The sequence below is a fragment of the Nycticebus coucang genome, chromosome 3, assembly GCF_027406575.1.
Source record: "Nycticebus coucang isolate mNycCou1 chromosome 3, mNycCou1.pri, whole genome shotgun sequence".
In the NCBI taxonomy this organism is placed as follows: Eukaryota; Metazoa; Chordata; class Mammalia; order Primates; family Lorisidae; genus Nycticebus; species Nycticebus coucang.
The window spans coordinates 3,850,547-3,869,742 of NC_069782.1; the positions used below are offsets into that span (position 1 = coordinate 3,850,547).

The window sequence follows — 19,196 nt, forward strand, 5'->3', positions numbered from 1 at the left end:
ATCAAACCTTTTTAATTTGAAATAATTGTAGCTTCATATGCAGTTTTGTTGTTTTTTTTTTTTTTTTTGAGACAGAGTCTCACTTTATTGCCCTCAGAGTGCTATAGCATCATAGCTCATAGCAACCTCAAACTCTTGGGCTGAAGAGATTCCCTTGCCTCAGCCTCCCTAGTAACTGGGACTATAGGTGCCCACCACAATGCCTGGCTATTTTTCGAGACTAGATCTCACTCTGGTTCAGGCTAGTCTCAAACCCGCAGTCTATCCCTTGGCCTCCCAAGAGCTAGGATTACAGGCATGAGCCATGACACACGGCCCACATGCAGTTTTAAATACAGGTTCCACATACCCTTTACCCAACTCCCCTCAAATGATAACATCTTATAAAATTATCACAGCCCAGATATTGACATTAGTATAATCTATAATGCATCTTTTTTTTTCTTAAGACAGAGTCTTACTATGTCACCCTCAGTAGAGTGCTGTGGCGTCACAGCTCACAGCAACCTCAAACTTGTGGGCTTAAGTGATTCTCCTGCTTCAGCCTCCCAAGTAGCTGGGACTACAGGCACTCGCCACAATGCCCGGCTATTTTTTTGTTGCAGTTGTCACGGCTGTTTAGCAGGCCGGGCTGGGTTTGAACCCACCAGCCCTGGTGCATGTAGCCGGTGCCCTAACCAGTGAGCTATGGGCCCCAAGCCTATAATCATAATCTTGCTCAGATATCCCCAGTTTTACTCACACTCGTTAAGTTTCTGTGGGGGGAGGGCCCTCGGTTCTGTGCGATTTAATGGCATGGGTTCACACGTCATCATCACATTAAGACATAGAATAGCTCCATCACCACAGGAATCCACTGTGAAGCTTTTCACAGCAACACCCACCTGCACCGCAAGCACCCTTCCTCAATGCTTGAAAACCCACTACTAGTCTCCATTTCTATTTTATCATTTTAAGAATGTCATGTAAATGGACTAATACATTATTTAACCTTTTGGGTTGACTTATTTTTTCACTCAGCATAATTACCATGAGATTCTCCAAAATTATGGTTTACACCAATATTTTGTTCTGGCTGGGTGAGATGGCTCACTGTACTCAGCACTATGAGAGGCCAAGGCAGGAGGATCCCTTGTCCTCAGGAGTTTGAGACCAGCCTGAGCAAGAGCAAGACCCCCATCTCTGCTAAAAATAGAAAACCTAGCCAAGTGTGGTGGTGGGTGCCTATAGTCTCAGCTACTTGGGAAGCTGAGGAAGGAGGATCATTGGAACCCAGGAGTTTGAGGTTGCTGTGAGCTGTGATGCCACAGTACTCTACCCAGGGTGACAGAGTAAGACTCTATCTCAACAAAAAAATAAACAAGAACACAAATAAACAAGATGTTTAATTTTCAGTGGTGATGAGTGTTATTAAATAACAAGAGAGTAAAGAGACACAGAAGTAGAAAGAACACTACTGAATAGACAGTACTGGGACGTCCTCTCTTCAGAAATGACAGGTAAGAGTCCTGGAGGAGCTGGCCATGCAGAGATCTAAGGAAGACAATTCCAAGCAGAAGGTACAGCAGCTGTAAAGATCTACAACAGAATAAACTTGGGAGTATTCAAAGAAAAAAAGAAAGACTGGCCGGCGCCTGTGGCTCAGTCGGTAAGGCGCCGGCCCCATATACCAAGGGTGGCGGGTTCAAACCCGGCCCTGGCTGAACTGCAACCAAAAAATAGCCGGGCGTTGTGGCGGGCACCTGTAGTTCCCAGCTACTTGGGAGGCTGAGGCAAGAGAACTGCTTAAGCCCAGGAGTTGGAGGTTGCTGTGAGCTGTGTGATGCCATGGCACTCTACCGAGGGCCATAAAGTGAGACTCCGTCTCTACAAAAAAAAAAAAAAAAAAAGAAAAGAAAAGAAAAAAAGAAAGACCAGGTAGAACTAACATGCAGGGGAAAAAGGCAGGGGACAGGACTTGACAAGTACTCTGGGTCTGCTCTGAGGGACAAGGGGCAGCCGGGGGGGAGGTTATTTAAGCAAGGGACTGACAAGAGCTACAGTAAATTTTTCACAAGTCACCCTGGCCACTGTGTGGCAATTAAGAAGCAAAAGGAGAGGCAGAGATGAGTGCAAAAGTTGTGGCAGTAGTCCTCTACAAGAGATGAACATGCCGAGGCATCTTGGCAGAGATGGTGTGAAGTAAAAACAACTCTTTCTCTAAGATCAGTATTTACCTAATACCAAAATCAGAAAAAGAAGAAAATTATAGAGCAATATGCCTTATCAATAATAGATGTAAAACTCACCAACAAAATATAAACAAACCAAATTTTGCAACATATGTATAAAAAGGATTATATGCCATAAGTAGGATTTAGCTCAGGAATGCAAAATTGATTTAACATTTAAAAATTAAGCTCTCAATGTACTCAGCCTTACGATGAAACTAATTTATGGCTTTCACATGAAAGCTATAACCCAGTTATAACCCAAGAATATGGGGAAGGGGGAGAGGGAGAGGAGGGGGGGGAGGATGGGTGGAAGGAGGGTGATTGGTGGGATTACACCTGTGGTGCATCTTACAAGGGTATATGTGAAGCTTAGTAAATGTAGAATGTAAATGTCTTAACACAATAACTAAGAAAATGCCAGGAAGGCTATGTTAACCAGTGTGATGAAAATGTGTCAAACAGTCTATAAAACCAGTGTATGGTACCCCATGATCACATTAATGTACACAGCTATGATTTAATAAATAAATAAATAAATAAAATTAAGCTCTAATATAGCCAGGCATTGTGGTGGGTGCCTGCAGTCCCAGCTACTTAGGAGGCTGAGGCAAGAGAATCGCTTAAGCCCAAGAATTTGAGGTTGCAGTGAGCTGTGATGCCATGGCACTCTACCAAGGGCGACATAGTGAGACTCTGTCTCAAAAACAAAAACAACAACAACAACAACAAAATTAAGCTCTAATAGACAAAATATTAATAGACTAAAAGATTAAAACCATATGATCGTCTCAATAGGCACAGAAAATGCATTTGATAAAGTATTACAGCCTTTCATAGTAAAAACATTCAACAAGTAGATGGCAAAAAACTGTATCGGTTTGCAAATGGCATGGTTCTGTACAGAGAAAATTCTCAAAAATAACTAAAAAAAAAACCATTAAAACTGTAAGTCCAGAAAAGAAAGATTGCAGGATATAAGATCAATATACAATAATCAACTGTACTTATATAGGCCAGTAATAAACAACCCAAAAAGAAATTAAGTCCCACAAAGCCTTGTGGTAAGGAACAGAAAAAAGAAATTAAGAAATCAATCCCATTTGCAATAGCATCAAAAGAACAAAATACTTAGAATAAATTTAATTAAAGACATGTAAAACTAGAATATAAAGAAATATAAAAATCACTGAAGAAATTTTAAAAGACCTAAATAAGTGGGAAAATGTGCCTTATTCATGGATTGGAAAACGTAATCCATTTAAGATAGCAGTATTTCTCAAATTGAGTACAGATTAATGCAATCCTTATCAAAATTCCAGTTGTTTTTTTGAATAATTTGAAAAATTGATCCAAAAATCAATATGGAAGCACAGGGACCGAGAATGGCCAAAAAAAATCTTGAATAAGTTAGAAAACTCATATTTCCTTTAAATTATAGTATTCAAGACAGGGTGATACTGGTATAAGGGAGAACATGGACTAAAAGAAGAAAAAATCTGAATGGAGAAAATTGAATGGAGCCTCAGAGACCTGTGGAACAACAACAGGTCGACTAACATTTGACCCTCTGAGTTTAGGGGACTGTTCTTCCACGGTGCCCTGCTGACTGTGCACATTTCCACACAGGCCACAGCTTGAACAGCAGCTAAGGTGAGTCTTGGCTAAATACCTGTGACGTTGCTGAAATGTGAGAGGACAGGAGGGCTGAGGCTTCTGAGGCTGTCTCCTTCTTGTCCTCCTGTAGCGTAAGGCAGGCGGCCCTGACCCTGACTCTGATGAAGAACAGTCCTAATAAGGTGTGAGCATTCTGCTTCAAGCAGTCAAGAAGCGGCTCCTCAGCAACAGGGCACTTCCCAGCTCATAGTCCAGTCATCCTGCGCTTGTGCTGTAGTGTGTGGGGCCCTGTCCATACAAGTAACAAACTGTCTAAACTTAAAAGTCACTTGTTATACCCTGTATCTTTACCGGTCACAGCAGTCAGGTCTCAGCCGTGCTGTGCCTTCCACTTTGTGCACCTGGCATGGAGTCCCAGAAGGAGTGGAGAAAGGATATGGACTTGAAAAATGACTTCCCAAGTCTGGCAAAGGACATAAACACCAGGGACCTAGATTCAAGAAGTTGAGGAACCCCAAAAAGGATAAGCCCAAAGAAATCCATGACAAGATAATCATAATTAATTTCTGAAAAGATGAAGAAAAATCTTAAAAGCAACCCAAAGAAGGATACATTATGTACAGGGGAAACAATCTGAATGGCAGCAAACAGGTGGCCATGAAACACAGGCCAGTCTCAGCTCTGACGGGCCCCCCACCACAGCCACGATGCTGGGACATCTCATGCTGGTTTGCATACACCAAGAATGTCCGTGTCCCTCTTCACCACCTTAAAGAATTCTCCTTGTCCTGAAATACCCAACTCAAACCTTCCTCCACCTCTTTTTCAAGTTCTCCAGGTTCTGCTCAAAACCTTTTCCAATCTGTTTTAACTTACTGTTCGGTTACCATAATTCAAATTTTAAAAAGTCATCTGTCAGAATGTCCTTAAACAATCCATTTCTTATGAGATACTCACGGCCATTCTGATTCAGGCTGCTTTTGATGAGCAGCTATGACATCAATTGCAATATTGAGGTTTTCTTCCAGTTCTTTCATTCTTTCATGATTAAGAGATGTAAACAAAATCATTGAAGAGTAGGCAACAATTTTCTTGTCTGGATGGTTTAGGCAAGACCTTCCAAATAAAGAAGAAAAAAAAAGGACTATGTTAGCCCAATCCTGCAACATGATAAAATATGATTATAATACATATACAATAATAAGCTTATTAGTGATTTCAGTATGTACTGCCTGATACTTTTAAGGATTTTGTTGAAGAATCATTAACACTTTGTACTTTATTTACTGTCAAAACAGCAAATATAAAATTAGTCACAATAAAAAGTATCTAATATTGAAGTTGCAGTTGACTCAAAAAATCAAATAACATTTCTTAGTGGAAAAAATAAAAATGATTGTATCTATTAAGCATTAAAATGTTCATCCTTCTCAGCTGCAGTCCTCTTAAACCGCAGCCGCTGACCTTAGCAACAAGAGACCTGACCCGCCCTCCAGGCGCCTGTCGCTGGGCCACCAGAGAAAATAAATAAATAAATAAATAAAATGTTCATCCTTCTTAGAAAAACCAACAGGCAAAATGATGATACTTCAATGACTACAGATACTGCCTGAACAGTCACCAGGGACAGAATGTTTATAGTATAGACAGAACAGAGTCTGCAGCCAAGCGCCTCAGTGTAACTCCTAGCTAATCTACTAATACCTATCACCTAGGTGACCTTAGAAAGGTCACTAATTTATTCATTGTCAGTAATAAGCATACACTATGACAGGATTTTTCTTTCATTTAAACTTCACAGTACTCTTCTGAGGGAGGCATTATCCGTATATTACAAAGAATCTACTAACTTCACTTGCCTAGCAACATGAAGCCAGTACTTGACAAAACCGAATTCAAATTATTATGTTTCACAAGTGTATAAAGAATGAACCCAAATGTCCCCTTTCAGTATGTTTTCTAATATAAAAAATTAAACACAGTAACAAGACCTTCTCTGACTATCTCATAGGGCTAAGGTGAGGATCAAATTAAATGATACAAAATCACCAGGTAAACTGTTCAGACTTCAACCATCCCACATTTGGGCCTTTCCTTTGTTTTTCTATTAAGCCCTAGGTTTACCCTAACTACTAAAAGGTACTTGCCTATTGCTTATTTCCTCCACTAAAGCATGAAATCTTTGGGGATAATGACCACATCTAAATTACCACTGTATTCTAATCATCTGGCTCAGAACTTGGTAGATGCCAGATGCCCAAAATGTTTTAAAGAAATAAATTCTCAAAAGTAATGTCAACTTTTGTTACTTGAATCTCATAATTCTTTTTTTGCCCCTAAACTCACTCATCATTAATCATAAGGATAACAAACACACACGAGAGCTGTCCAGAAAGTACCTAACCATTGTTAATACTATTTTTCACATTACATGGCTGGATACTTTCTGAACAGCCCTCATGTAAGCTTTAACTCCAATTATTTGTAGAAATTTGAGATAGACTCGGTGAGTCAGAAGTGAATTAGAATTCATTTACTCTTTACACCATACTTTACAGATGAGCCCAGAAAACCTACACAACCAGGTAAGGGAGCATAGACTTTAGGAAACATGGTCCTTACATGAGTCTAGGCTTTGGAGTTAACAGCAGCACTGGGTTTACATTTCAGCTATGCCATTTCCTAGTGATAAGCTTCAGTCCCCCATCTGTCCAAATGGGGACAGTACCATTTACCCCGCAGGGCTTTTGTAAGAACAGGGGTGATATACAGAAAATGCCCTGCTCAGGGTAGCTCAGCTGTTGCCTTGCTGCCTGTACTGCTGGAACCACCGGAGCTCCCCAGTTCACTGACACTACAGCCACTAGATTGGAAGCCAGACCACCTGCTCACAGACAGTGCACTACCTACCTGCCTTATTAGCTGCTCCCCTTCCACCTCCACGCTCAGTTTCTTTCTTTCTTTTTTTTTTTTTTTTTGTAGAGACAGAGTCTCACTGTACCGCCCTCGGGTAGAGTGCTGTGGCGTCACACGGCTCACAGCAACCTCTAACTCTTGGGCTTACGCGATTCTCTTGCCTCAGCCTCCCAAGCAGCTGGGACTACAGGCGCCCGCCACAACACCCGGCTATTTTTTTGTTGCAGTTTGGCCGGGGCTGGGTTTGAACCCGCCACCCTCAGCATATAGGGCCGGCACCCTACTCACTGAGCCACAGGCGCGGCCCTCGCTCAGTTTCTTATGAGTGAACACAACTGGTTTTAAAAAAGCAGATCACCAGGAAAAGTACCAGCATCCAATCCAAATCAAAGGACTGGATATCCACCTCTCACAGGAATAAATGAACTGGTCATCCATGATGAAGGGACTGGATATCCACCTCTCTCTCACACAAATAAATGAACTGGTCATCCATGGTGAAGGGACTGGTTATTCACATCTTACACTGATAAATAAATCGGTTATCTCCTTTTTACACTGATAAACTGGCTGGTTATCCACTTCTTAAAACTCTATATCCACCAAAACATGCAGCATCGTGTGGGCCATGTAAGAAGCATTCAGTAAATGAAGGATTAAATCGCTACTCCTACTTTCATGTTTTATGTTTTTTTCTTATAAAGTTCCATGTCCTTAACAATATTATACTACTTTAATCATGATTTTTATTTTCCTAAAAGTAAACTGACATACAATCCAAGGTACAGATCTTAAGTACACAGAGCTAGGTGAATGTTAGATATGCACATACCCATGCACCACGGCCCAGACGGAGATACAGCGCACCTCCAGCACCCAGCACCCAGGAGCTGCCCTCCTGCCCTCCCTCTCCCAGGAAGTACCTCCTTGCCACTTCACTAAGAACCACTCTGCTACCACAGGTTAGTTTTTCCTGTTTTTGAACTTTATATAACCACCGCAATCTTCTCAGAGGTTAGAAACATTCTTTTTTTTTTAGACAGAGTCTCAAGCTGTTGCCCAGAAACATTCTTATTAATATACTCACAAAAAGAGTTCCGGAAAAGCATGTACCCAAACGATAGACTGGGAATCTTCATTCCGTGAGGCAATGTTGCCTAAAAACTGCAGTCCACAACGAAAAGCTGAGAACACACAAAAGAAAAAATATATATATGATTACATATAATGAATAATTAATATCTTAATAAGAAATATTCCTCATGTCAGTAAACAGGAATTTTCTGCTTGCCTCTTTTAAATACAAAAGTTTCCTTCCAGAAACCTTTGGGAATAACATTAACATGTTTTACCAAAATAACATACAAAATTAATTAACATTTTACAAAAAGATGATAAATGTAAACATTGTGATTACATTAAATATCCTTGGACTATGAGCTCCAATTAAAAGATAATGACATTTAGAATGGATTTTTAAAACTCTAACTACATGCTATTTAAAACAGATATATCTAAAACATTACAGTATAAAAATAATTTAAGTTCAAAGATTGGTAAAAATATATACCAGGCAAATACCAACCAAAAAAGGGAGTCCCAGACCACTTAAAATCAGAAATAATAAACTTTAACATGAAAAAGCATTAACTGAAATTTGATTTTAAAAGTCATTACAGAATGATTGAATTCACCAGAAAGCTATATAACAATTAAATGGAATGTACCTAATAATATAGCCTCAAATAAGAATATAAGGAAATCGATAAAAGTACAGAGAAAGACCTGGTGCAGTGGCTCACACCTGTAATCCCCACATCCTGGGAAGTCAAGGCAGGAGGACTGCTTGAGCTTAGGAGTTCAAGACCAACCTGAGCAAGAGTGAGACCCCTGTCCCTACTAAGAGGAAACAAATTAGCTGGCCATGGTAGGATGTGCCTGTGTAGTCCCAACTACTCAGAAGGCTGAGGCAGGAGGACTGCTTGAGCCCAGGAGTTCAAGGCTGCAGTGAGCTATGATGAGGCCTCTGCACTCTAGCCCAGCAACAGGGTAAGACCCTGTCTTTAATTTAAAAAAAAAAAAAAAAAGGAATGATATAACACATGCAGAAAATATTTTTAAATGTATACTAAGTTGTCTGAATTTTTTTTGTATCCATTTTTTTTTATTTATTTTTATTAAACCATAGCTGTGTACATTAGTATGATCGTGGGGCACCATACACTTGGTTCATAGATCATTTGACACATTTTCATCACATTAGTTACCATAGCTTCTGTAGCATTTTCTTAGTTATTTTGCCAAGACCTTTACATTCCACATTTACTAGGATTCACATATTCTCACCTTGTAAGATGCACCGCAGGTGTAATCCCATTAATCCCCCTCCTTCCCCTCCCTTTCCCCTTTCTCCCTATTCTTAGGTTATAACTGGGATATAGCTTTCATGTGAAGGTCCTACATTAGTTTCATAATAAGGGTGAGTACATTGGGTACTTTTTCTTCCATTCTTGAGACTCTTTACTAAGAAGAATATGTTCCAGCTCCATCCATGTAAACATGAAAGAGGTAAAGTCTCCATCTTTCTTTAAGGCTGCATAATATTCCATGGTGTACATATACCACAATTTATTGATCCATTCGTGGATCGATGGGCACTTGGGCTTTTTCCATGACTTAGCAATTATGAATAGGGCTGCAATAAATATTCTGATACAAATATCTTTGTTATGGTGTGATTTTTGGTCTTCTGGGTATATGCCCAGTAGGGGGATTACAGGATTGAATGGCAGATCTATTTTTAGATCTCTAAGTGTTCTCCATATCTCTTTCCAAAAGGAATGTATTAATTTGCATTCCCACCAGCAGTGCAAAAGTGTTCCCTTTTCTCCACATCCACGCCAACATCTCTGGTCTTGGGATTTTGTGATATAGGCTAGTCTCACTGGAGTTAGATGATATCTCAAAGTAGTTTTGATTTGCATTTCTCTGATGATTAAAGATGATGAGCATTTTTTCATATGCCTGAAGGCCATGCGCCTGTCTTCTTCAGAGAAGTTTCTCTTCAAGTCCCTTGCCCAGCCTGGGATGGGATCCCTTGTTCTTTTCTTGCTAATGCGTTTGAGTTCTCTGTGGATTCTGGTTATTAAACCTTTGTTGGAGACATAACCTGCAAATATCTTCTCCCATTCTGAGGGCTGTTTGCTTGCTTTACAGTGCCAAAGAAGATGAAATACTTGGGAGTTTATCTAACAAAGGACGTGAAAGATCTATATAAAGAGAACTATGGAACTCTAAGAAAAGAGATAGCTGAGAATGTTAACAAATGGAAAAATATACCATGCTCATGGTTGGGAAGAATCAACATTGTTAAAATGTCCATACTACCCAAAGCAATATATAATTTCAACGCAATCCCCATTAAAGCCCCACTGTCATACTTTAAAGATCTTGAAAAAATAATTCTTCGTTTTATACGGAATCAGAAAAACCTCGAATAGCCAAGACATTACTCAAAAATAAAAACAAAGCAGGAGGAATCACGCTACCAGATCTCAGACTATACTACAAATCGATAGTGATCAAAACAGCATGGTACTGGCACAAAAACAGAGAAGTAGATGTCTGGAACAGAATAGAGAAACAAGAGATGAATCCAGCTACTTACCGTTATTTAATCTTTGACAAGCCAATTAAAAACATTCAGTGGGGAAAAGATTCCCTATTTAACAAATGGTGCTGGGTGAACTGGCTGGCAACCTGTAGAAGACTGAAACTGGACCCACACCTCTCACCATTAACCAAGATAGACTCTCACTGGATTAAAGATTTAAACCTAAGACATGAAACTATAAAAATACTAGAAGAGAGTGTAGGGAAAACCCTTGAAGAAATTGGGTTGGGCGAGTTTTTTATGAGAAGGACCCCCCGGGCAATTGAAGCTGCTTCAAAAATACACTATTGGGATTTGATCAAACTAAAAAGCTTCTGCACAGCCAAGTTGTCTGAATTTTTAAGAGAGCTTACAAAAGTTGCTGGACACAAAGTTAATATTAAAAAACAATATTTCTGTACATAGAGGATAAGCAAGAAGTCAAGCAAAGAGATCACTTATAAAAGCATCAAAATAGGGCAGCGCCTGTGGCTCAGTGAGTAGGGTGCAGGCCCCATATGCTGAGGGTGGCGGGTTCAAACCCAGCCCCGGCCAAACTGCAACAACAACAACAAAAAGAAATAGCCGGGCATTGTGGCGGGCGCCTATAGTCCCAGCTGCTTGGGAGGCTGAGGCAGGAGAATCGCGTAAGCCCAAGAGAGCTGGAGGTTGCTGTGAGCCGTGTGATGCCATGGCACTCTACCGAGGGCAGTAAAGTGAGACTCTGTCTCTACAAAAAAAAAAAAACAAAAGCATAAAAATATACTTAAATACGTTTAATTGCATTAGTATAGGTGGTTCACACCTAGAATCCCAGCCCTTTGGGAGGCCAAGACAGGAGGATCACTTGAGTCCAGGAGTTCAAGATCAACGTGGGCAACACAGCAAGACCCTATCTCTAAAACAAATCAAAACCATGAGCTGGGCACGGTGGCATATACCTGTAGTGCTGGAAGTGTGGAGGGGCACTGCAGAGCTGGAACCCAGGTCTCTATGTAAAGGAGCTGCCCAGCTACTGCCAACTCCTCCAAAGCTTGGAGGAAGGGCCTTAAGAGAGCTGGGATCCACAACTGAGCGAAGGCAAGAAGCTGCAAGTGGAACAGGGAGGCAGGGGCAGGGAGGAACAGGCCCCACTTCCCTCCTGCCTCCCAGTCTCCCACTAACATGCTTTATTGGCTGAACCTAACAGCAAGCAAAGGAGAAGTCTGCAAACTCGCAGCCCCAGCATCATAAAGAAAGAACAGAAGGGTAAGCCTGGGGTTGAAAAACTAGCCTAATAACTAGGACATTACCTAACATTTATTAAACAATCGCTAATGTGTGACATGTGCCATTCTAAGTGCTTAGGGACTTGTTTAACTTTCACTATAAGGCAGATATTATCTCCATTTTATGGGGGAAGAAACACAGCAATTAAGCAAATTACTCTAGGTCAAGCCACCAATATATGGCTCAGCTAAAACTCCAACCAGGCTATCTAACTAAGGTGCCTAAAGGATGAAAGCTAACACGTGGACTGAGCCAGTTCACCTGGGTATGGTGACACTAACTAGCATAAAGTTTAAAATACTTTTGCAATTTGTGTCATACAGACATAGCCGTGCATCCCTGAGTGTCCACCTACCCTGCACTCCATAACTAAAAGGCCAATGTCTGGTGAAGCGTCAGCCCTCCGGGCCGTGCTCCAGCACCATGGCTGCACCACATGGGCTCCACTATCTGCTGACAGTTTTACAGTGGTGCACTATCAGGGCCAGGGCAGCACTCCACTTAGGAGGGAAAGGCATGTGAAGAGATCCTGAGTGGAACAGAGTGAGACACGGCCTGAGGAACTGAATGTCAGAACAAAAAATAACATCAAGAATCCAGTAATCAGGTTGTAATAATGAAAGTGACAACTGACATTTGTTGAGAGTGTACTATGTGAAGACACTGTGATCTAAATGCATTAATTCATCTAATCTCCATGACAACCTTAAGAGGCAGGTATTACTATTATCCCCATTTCACACTAAATAAACCAAAGCTCAGAAAGGTTAGGTACTTGCCCAAGGTCCCAAAGCCTATAAGTGGCTCTTGACCCCCAGGACTGGGGTCAAGTCTAATCAAGGGAAGTTAAAAAGCAGTAAGGGACTAGAGTGAAATGTACATGTCTGCCCCAATTAAAGGAATCCCCACCAGGAAGCAAAGAGAAAGACGCTTCCAGGGGAGGCTACTGAAGTCCCTTAAACTTCCCATGTCTCTGCTTTCCAAGAGAAAGGCCAGGCCAAGAAGGTGGCCCCAGAACTCCTGCCCTCTGTCCTGACACTCTCCCAGGATCTGAGCATTCCCTTGCAATCCTGGTGCCAGGTCAGGCTGCTGACTCTGGTACTATGAAGCCAGAGTAGTTATAAGGATCAAAAAGGATAAGGCAGGTGCATCTTACGAGGGTACATGTGAAACTTACTAAATGTAGAATATAAATGTCTTAACACAATAAATAAGAAAATGCCAGGAAGGCTATGTTAACCAGTGTGATGAAAATACTTCAAAAGGTATATAAAACCAGTGTATGGTGCTCCATGATTGCATTAATGTACACAGCTATGATTTAATTTAAAAAAATAAAATAAAGGATAAGGCATGTGATGTGTCTGTCCTATTTGCTTGTCCATAGCAACTCCACAACTGGTTGCTCAAAGAGCTACAAAATCATAATCAAAAATCACAACACTGAAATCTTAAAAGTATACCAAGAAAATAATAATCTAAGAACGTCAAAATTGAATTAATATTATAAACTAAAATTAAAAAGTCAGATACAAAACTATAAGTACACATTCACATTCATATATACAAATACCAAAAAATGACCCCCCAAACTCAGTGTTTGCCTTACATAGCCATCATACAATGATTATCTTTCTTCTTTCTACTTTTCTGACTTTATAAAAATGAGTCTGTAATGAACTTATATTATTTATAATAGAAAAATACTAATGTTTTCTCCAGATAATTCATAATTTAAAAAGACATTTAAATTTCTACTGAATATTTTAGAATACTAACACTCAAATCCGTGTAAATTAAATTTTACATGTAAAAAGGCCAACAGAATAAACTGGTATGGAAACCAACCTACCCAACAATTTATCCAGCAACCAAAAATTAGTACTCTGAATCAGAACACAATTCTGGAAAGGAAAAGGTTTAAAGATGTCCTAGACGCAAGAAAAGAAAACTCTATACAATTACAAATGACAGTTTACTTTTACCAAACAGCTTCTCAAGTGCTCTTTATGTAAATGTTGCAAGTGTTACAAGACCCCTAGAAAATCCCAAAACTATTTTTACAAATTAGGCAAGAATAAAGGCCAAAAACAACACCAATAACTCAATTAAAATAACTCATGCGTGTGTTTACATAAAATTTGATGAGCATAATATATTCGTCACACCACTGTAATTATTCCCTGAAAATAATACTCTAAATATTATTTTGACAATGTAATTATAGTTCTTACCTCAACAGTGGTAACAAAACACTGGCAAAGAAACCCTATTAAAAATCTACCTAGAATAAGATTCTCACAGAGAAAAAAGTCAAAGGATAGCACAGGCACTTTATTAGGAACCAGAATACTTTTAAAAAGATTATTTGTATCAGGTTTGAATTAACACAGTATAAAAAATTTGTTTTAAGTTCCACTGTTGAATCCAAATTTCATTGTTGAATTCAAATAAAACTCAGTAATTTTACTACCTGCTTTTTACAAAGTAGTGATACAGATTACTTCTATTTTCCTACTTCAATAATAGCTTTCCAAATCTGTCACTAAACATAAGATGTCTACTTTAAACTGACACAACTGAAAAGGAAGACCTATTAAAAGGAGAGAGCTTTCACGATAGACGCAATACTATTAAGATGGCAATTCTCCCCCAAATTCAAGATAATCCCTGTTATGCAGAATATATAACTAACTCTTAAAACTCAATAACAAAAAGACAAACAGCTCAATTAAAAGGTGAGATGTGAAGAAACTGGAACATTCACACACTGTTGATGAAAAAGTAAAATGGTTCAGCTATTACAGAAACAGTGTGGCAGCTCCTTAAATGTTAAGCACAGTCACTATATGACCTAGCAATTCCACTCCTAGGCACATACCCAAAAAAAAAAACTGAAAATAGGTGCTCATACACGTATCCACACATTCACAGCAGCATTACTCTTAACAGCCAAAAGGTGGAAACAAGCCAAATGTCTACCAACTGATGAATGCATGAACAAAAATCTGACATATCCATACAACTGAATATTATTCAGCCACAAATGGGGAAATGACACAGTGTGGATGAACCTCAAAGATTACACTAAGTGAAAGCAGCCAGACATCAAAGGTCACTTAACTCTAGATTCCAATGCTATGAAATACCCAGGGTAGGTAAAACCATACAGACAAAACACAGAATGGTAGTTTCCAGGTGGTACAGGGAGGGGTATTCTTCTGGAGTGATAAATATTAAAAATTAAATAAGTGGTGGTTGCACAAAACTTGTGAATGTGCTAAATGCCACTCAATTGTTTGCATTAAAATGGTTAATTTTATGTTATGGGAATCCTACATAAACAAAAAATTAAATTGCTACAACTGTGACTACCCAAACTGTGAACTCTTACACAGCTCACAGGCAGGTCTCTAAGAATCTTCTACTCTCTCTGCCTAGTGGGTGTCTTGAATGGCCAAGCCGTCCAACCAAATGACCGATTTATACCTCCATGACAAACTGGGTCACAAAAGCAGCTTCAGATACCTGTTCCTGTAAGTTTTTCCTTAGGTCACCTACCTGCTTCAGTGAAAACTATCCTGTGAAGAAAGGATAAAAAAATAATCTTTTACAATATAGTGTAAAAACTTAGTAGTTCTTTTCAACAAATCTGGAATAGAACAGAAAAAGGCCTAACAGACTGAGGGGGACATGGAGTCAGGGAAGCTATTTTAAGACTGAAATAGGAGAGCGTATTATATGCTGATGGAAATGATGGAGTCTAGAGGGAAAACAGAGGCTGCCTGGGAGCAAGGGCATAATTTCAGGAGAAAAGCTCTGAGTGGGCGAGTGGGGCTTAGGGGGTGGGGGTGGCTGCACGCTAATAGTCATTTAATCACACCATTCACGCAGCACTTCCCCTGTGAGTCTTTTTTTAGGAACACATCATTAAAAGAGATGCCTGCTTCTGCCCACCACAGCCGTCTGCAGTGACACTTGGTTTCCACATCCAGGGTCGCCAATCACACAATGCAGTACGCTCTGAACTCATTTATTGAATTACCATACCAGTACGCGGACTTCAAAAATAGCTGCTGTACCGTGCAACAAGGTAAAATTTGTACTACTCTGTTGCTGATCTTTAATTCCCCGATTTTGAGTCCTGAAGCTTCCATTTTATTATAAAATGGAGGTAAAAAAATACCTTTAAATATGCAACATCTTAAAAACACTTCACAACTAAATCTTGCATCCTATCAATTTCTTGAGAATATTTTTAAAATTATTGCTGCTCAAAAAATCTTAAAACACATACTCCATGTATAAATGCTTAGATAATGAAATTAATTTTTTTAAAACTACCATTTCCTACAAGAAGATTTCTAAATCAAATACAAAGACCCGAGAATTTTTTGGCAAAGTGAGTTTGAAATGAAAACTCAAAATCACAAAACAGAATCAGAATCAAACTATGCCAGGCAGTGCCTCAAACACACTAATAAAGCCTACTTCCTATTTGTGCTTCAGTTCCTGTATCTGTAAAAGAGACTGTCACCTCTAATTCTCATCTACCTGCCAAGAATAGCAGGCACATTCCTATTAACAAAAGTTTGGGGCTCAGTGGGTAGGGCGACAGCCTCATATACTGAGGGTGGCAGGTTCAAATCCAGTCCCGGCCAAACTGCAACTACAACAACAAAACAAAATAGCTGGGCGTTGCGGCGGGTGCCTTGTAGTCCCAGATACTCGGGAGGCTGAGGCAAGAGAATCGCCTAAGCCCAGGAGTTTGAGGTTGCTGTGAGCTATGACGCCAAAGCACTCTACCAAGGGTGATAGAGTAAGACTCTGTCTCTTTAAAAAAAAAAAAAAAAAGTAAGGTTTGCATTATATAGTAAGCATAGGCACTCGAAACTATATAGAAAACAACTTGTAAGTTAAATCATATTAAATTTAAATACAACTGGAAAAATCACATTTAAAGTATTTATTGAATTATTTTATGAAGTAAAATCATTCCTCACTACGATACAAAATTTTTAAACCTATAATCTAGTACATCTAATTTATAAGCCTGAATATTTACATTAAGATTTTCTCATTGGCTCGATGCCCATAGCACAGTCGTTACAACGCCAGCCATATACACTGAGGCTGGTGGGTTGGAACCTGGTCCCGGCCAGCTAAACAACAAGGGCAACTGTAACAAAAAATAAAAATAGCTGGGGCATTGTGGCGGGCGCCTGTAGTCCCAGCTACTTGGGAGGCTGAGGCAAGAGAATCACTTAAGCCCAAGAGTTGGAGGTTGCTGTGACCACAGCACTTTCCCGAGGGGGGCACAGTGAGACTCTGTCTCAAAAACAAACAAACAAACAAAAGATTTTTCTCATCAAATGACTTAACTCATCAAATGAGTTAAGTTTATTGAAGTATTTCAATTCCTTTAAACAAAAATATCATATATTAAAATTTTACAGGTTATTTTGTTATGATAATAAGCCCTGCCCAAAGGAGAAGTAAAAAGACTAAAAACATTCAAATAAATCTAGAAAAGCTTCCAGCTCTTCACACTAAGAAACTTGGTGTTGGAGGAGGCGGAGCACGATGGCAGCCGAGGAACAGCTTCCTTGCATCTGGGCACCGTGAGTCTGGGAATATAGGACTCCAGGCATCTCTGGCTGGTGGGATCTGCCTATCATCACCCCTGAGAGGATATAGGGAGTCAGCGAGAGACTTCTGGACCCCAAGAGGAGGACTAAAACAGTGGAAAAACGGCAAGTGGTCGCGTGTGTTCAATCTGTCTAAACCCGCCCGCAACTGTAAGTTCAGTAGCAGCGACACTGCAAATCAGAAAGGCCTTACCTGTGAACTGTTTTGGTATCTTTGGACTTGGCACTCAGCTGAACTGCCTTGGGGAGAGCCTGGGCAGGAGTGCAGAGAACTTTGGCCTTTGTCTCGGGCCCCAGTCTGAGCCGCTGAGCCAGACGGAGCTAATAGTGTTTGGCTCTGGGTCACAGGCAGACATTGTGAGCCATTTGCCCTCAGGGTCGCAGAGCTGGAATTGGGTGGGAGCTGGTAACCCAGCGACCAAGTAGCCTAAGGGAGGGGTCTGAGCCGCCTTGCAGCCCTAACCCTCGGGTGCAGAGGGAGACCAGTTTTGAAACACAGGGTAAGTGGATAGCCACTTCAGCAGTGATTCCAGCGACAAGCACTTCCCTGAGAAAGCTTCTGCTCAGTAAGTGAACAAGTTCAAAGTGCCTTTTAAGTGAGTTGAAGAGAGATTTAGGGTGTCTACCTGCTGCGGTTTGAGAAACTAGCAGCCTCCAGTTGTATTAGAACTGTGATTAACATCTCATACCCCATAAGACCACGTGTTGCCCAGACAATATTCAATAACATATACATACTGCTTTGTTTTTGGTTGTGTTTTTTTTTTTTCTTCGCTTTGGTTCTTTTTTTTGTTTATTTTGATGTTGTGGATTGTTGTTTTGTTTTTTAAGTTCAACCTTTTCCATACAGATCCTTTTTCTTTCTCAATTTTTGTAGTTTAATTATAATCTCCCATTGCTGCCTATTTCAATAATTAGAACTTCATTTTTGTTAGTGTTTCTACCACTATTATTTGGTTTTTCCAGCCAATTTTATCCCGTAAAGTTTTCTCTTTGCTTGTTTTGGTTTGATTTATAGCATTTCTGTCTTTCCTCTCTACTTGGTGGAGGTGGGGTACTGGTCTGATCAGGTTAGCAAAGAGCTGCTGACCTCAAGGGAACCACCCAACTGGGCACCCCCAGAAGGTGGGTTTTTTTTTTAAGGTTGTATCAAAGTACCCTACTGTACACCTATATTGCTCTGTCTCCCTCTTTCTGTGCCTCTCTTCTTTTTGTCAATATTCCTTTTACCCACCCCCTCTCCTTTCTCTATTTTTCTTTTTTTTTCCTTATCACTCGGTCCTCCTTTCTTTCATCTCTTTTTGCTCTTAAACCTTCTCACCCTTCTGCTCCTGTAACCCTTAGTCCACAGGCACGAGAACTTAAAGAGCAAGAGGAAGTGAAAGGAAAATTAGGGCAAGGAAACAGATAAAAGAAATCGCCCATGAGGAAGAATCAGCAGAAAACTCCAGGCAACATGAACAACCAGTCCAGAACAACCCCGCCAAGGGACCATGAGGTAGCTACTGCAGAGGATTCCACCTACACAGAAATGTTAGGAATGACAGAAAGGGAATTTAGAATACACATGTTGAAAACAATGAAAGAAATGATGGAAACAATGAAGGAAACTGCTAATAAAGTGGAAAATAACCAAAAGGAAATCCAAAAACAGAATCAAATCAGAGATGAACGATATGAAGAATATAAAAAGGATATAGCAGAGCTGAAGGAAATGAAACAGTCAATCAGGGAACTTAAAGATGCAATGGAAAGTATCAGCAACAGGTTAGACCATCCAGAAGAAAGAATTTCAGAGGTAGAAGACAAAGTTTTTCAGATAACACAGATAGTAAAAGAGGCAGAAAAGAAGAGAGAGAAAGCAGAACGTTCACTGTCAGAATT

The 19,196-nt window shown here is 40.0% G+C and overlaps 1 protein-coding gene across 1 annotated transcript in view; it reads right to left on the reverse strand.

The window, feature by feature from the left end:
* The window catches only part of ATXN10 (ataxin 10), a 146,814-nt gene that overhangs the window by 90,626 nt on the left and 36,992 nt on the right, over nucleotides 1–19,196 (reverse strand). Inside the window, exons 4-5 of the mRNA XM_053582507.1 lie at nucleotides 7,831–7,927; nucleotides 4,785–4,943 (exon numbers count right to left, since the gene is read on the reverse strand). Coding sequence (XP_053438482.1) covers nucleotides 4,785–4,943; nucleotides 7,831–7,927 — 256 coding nt within the window. The remainder of the gene's footprint in view (nucleotides 1–4,784; nucleotides 4,944–7,830; nucleotides 7,928–19,196) is intronic.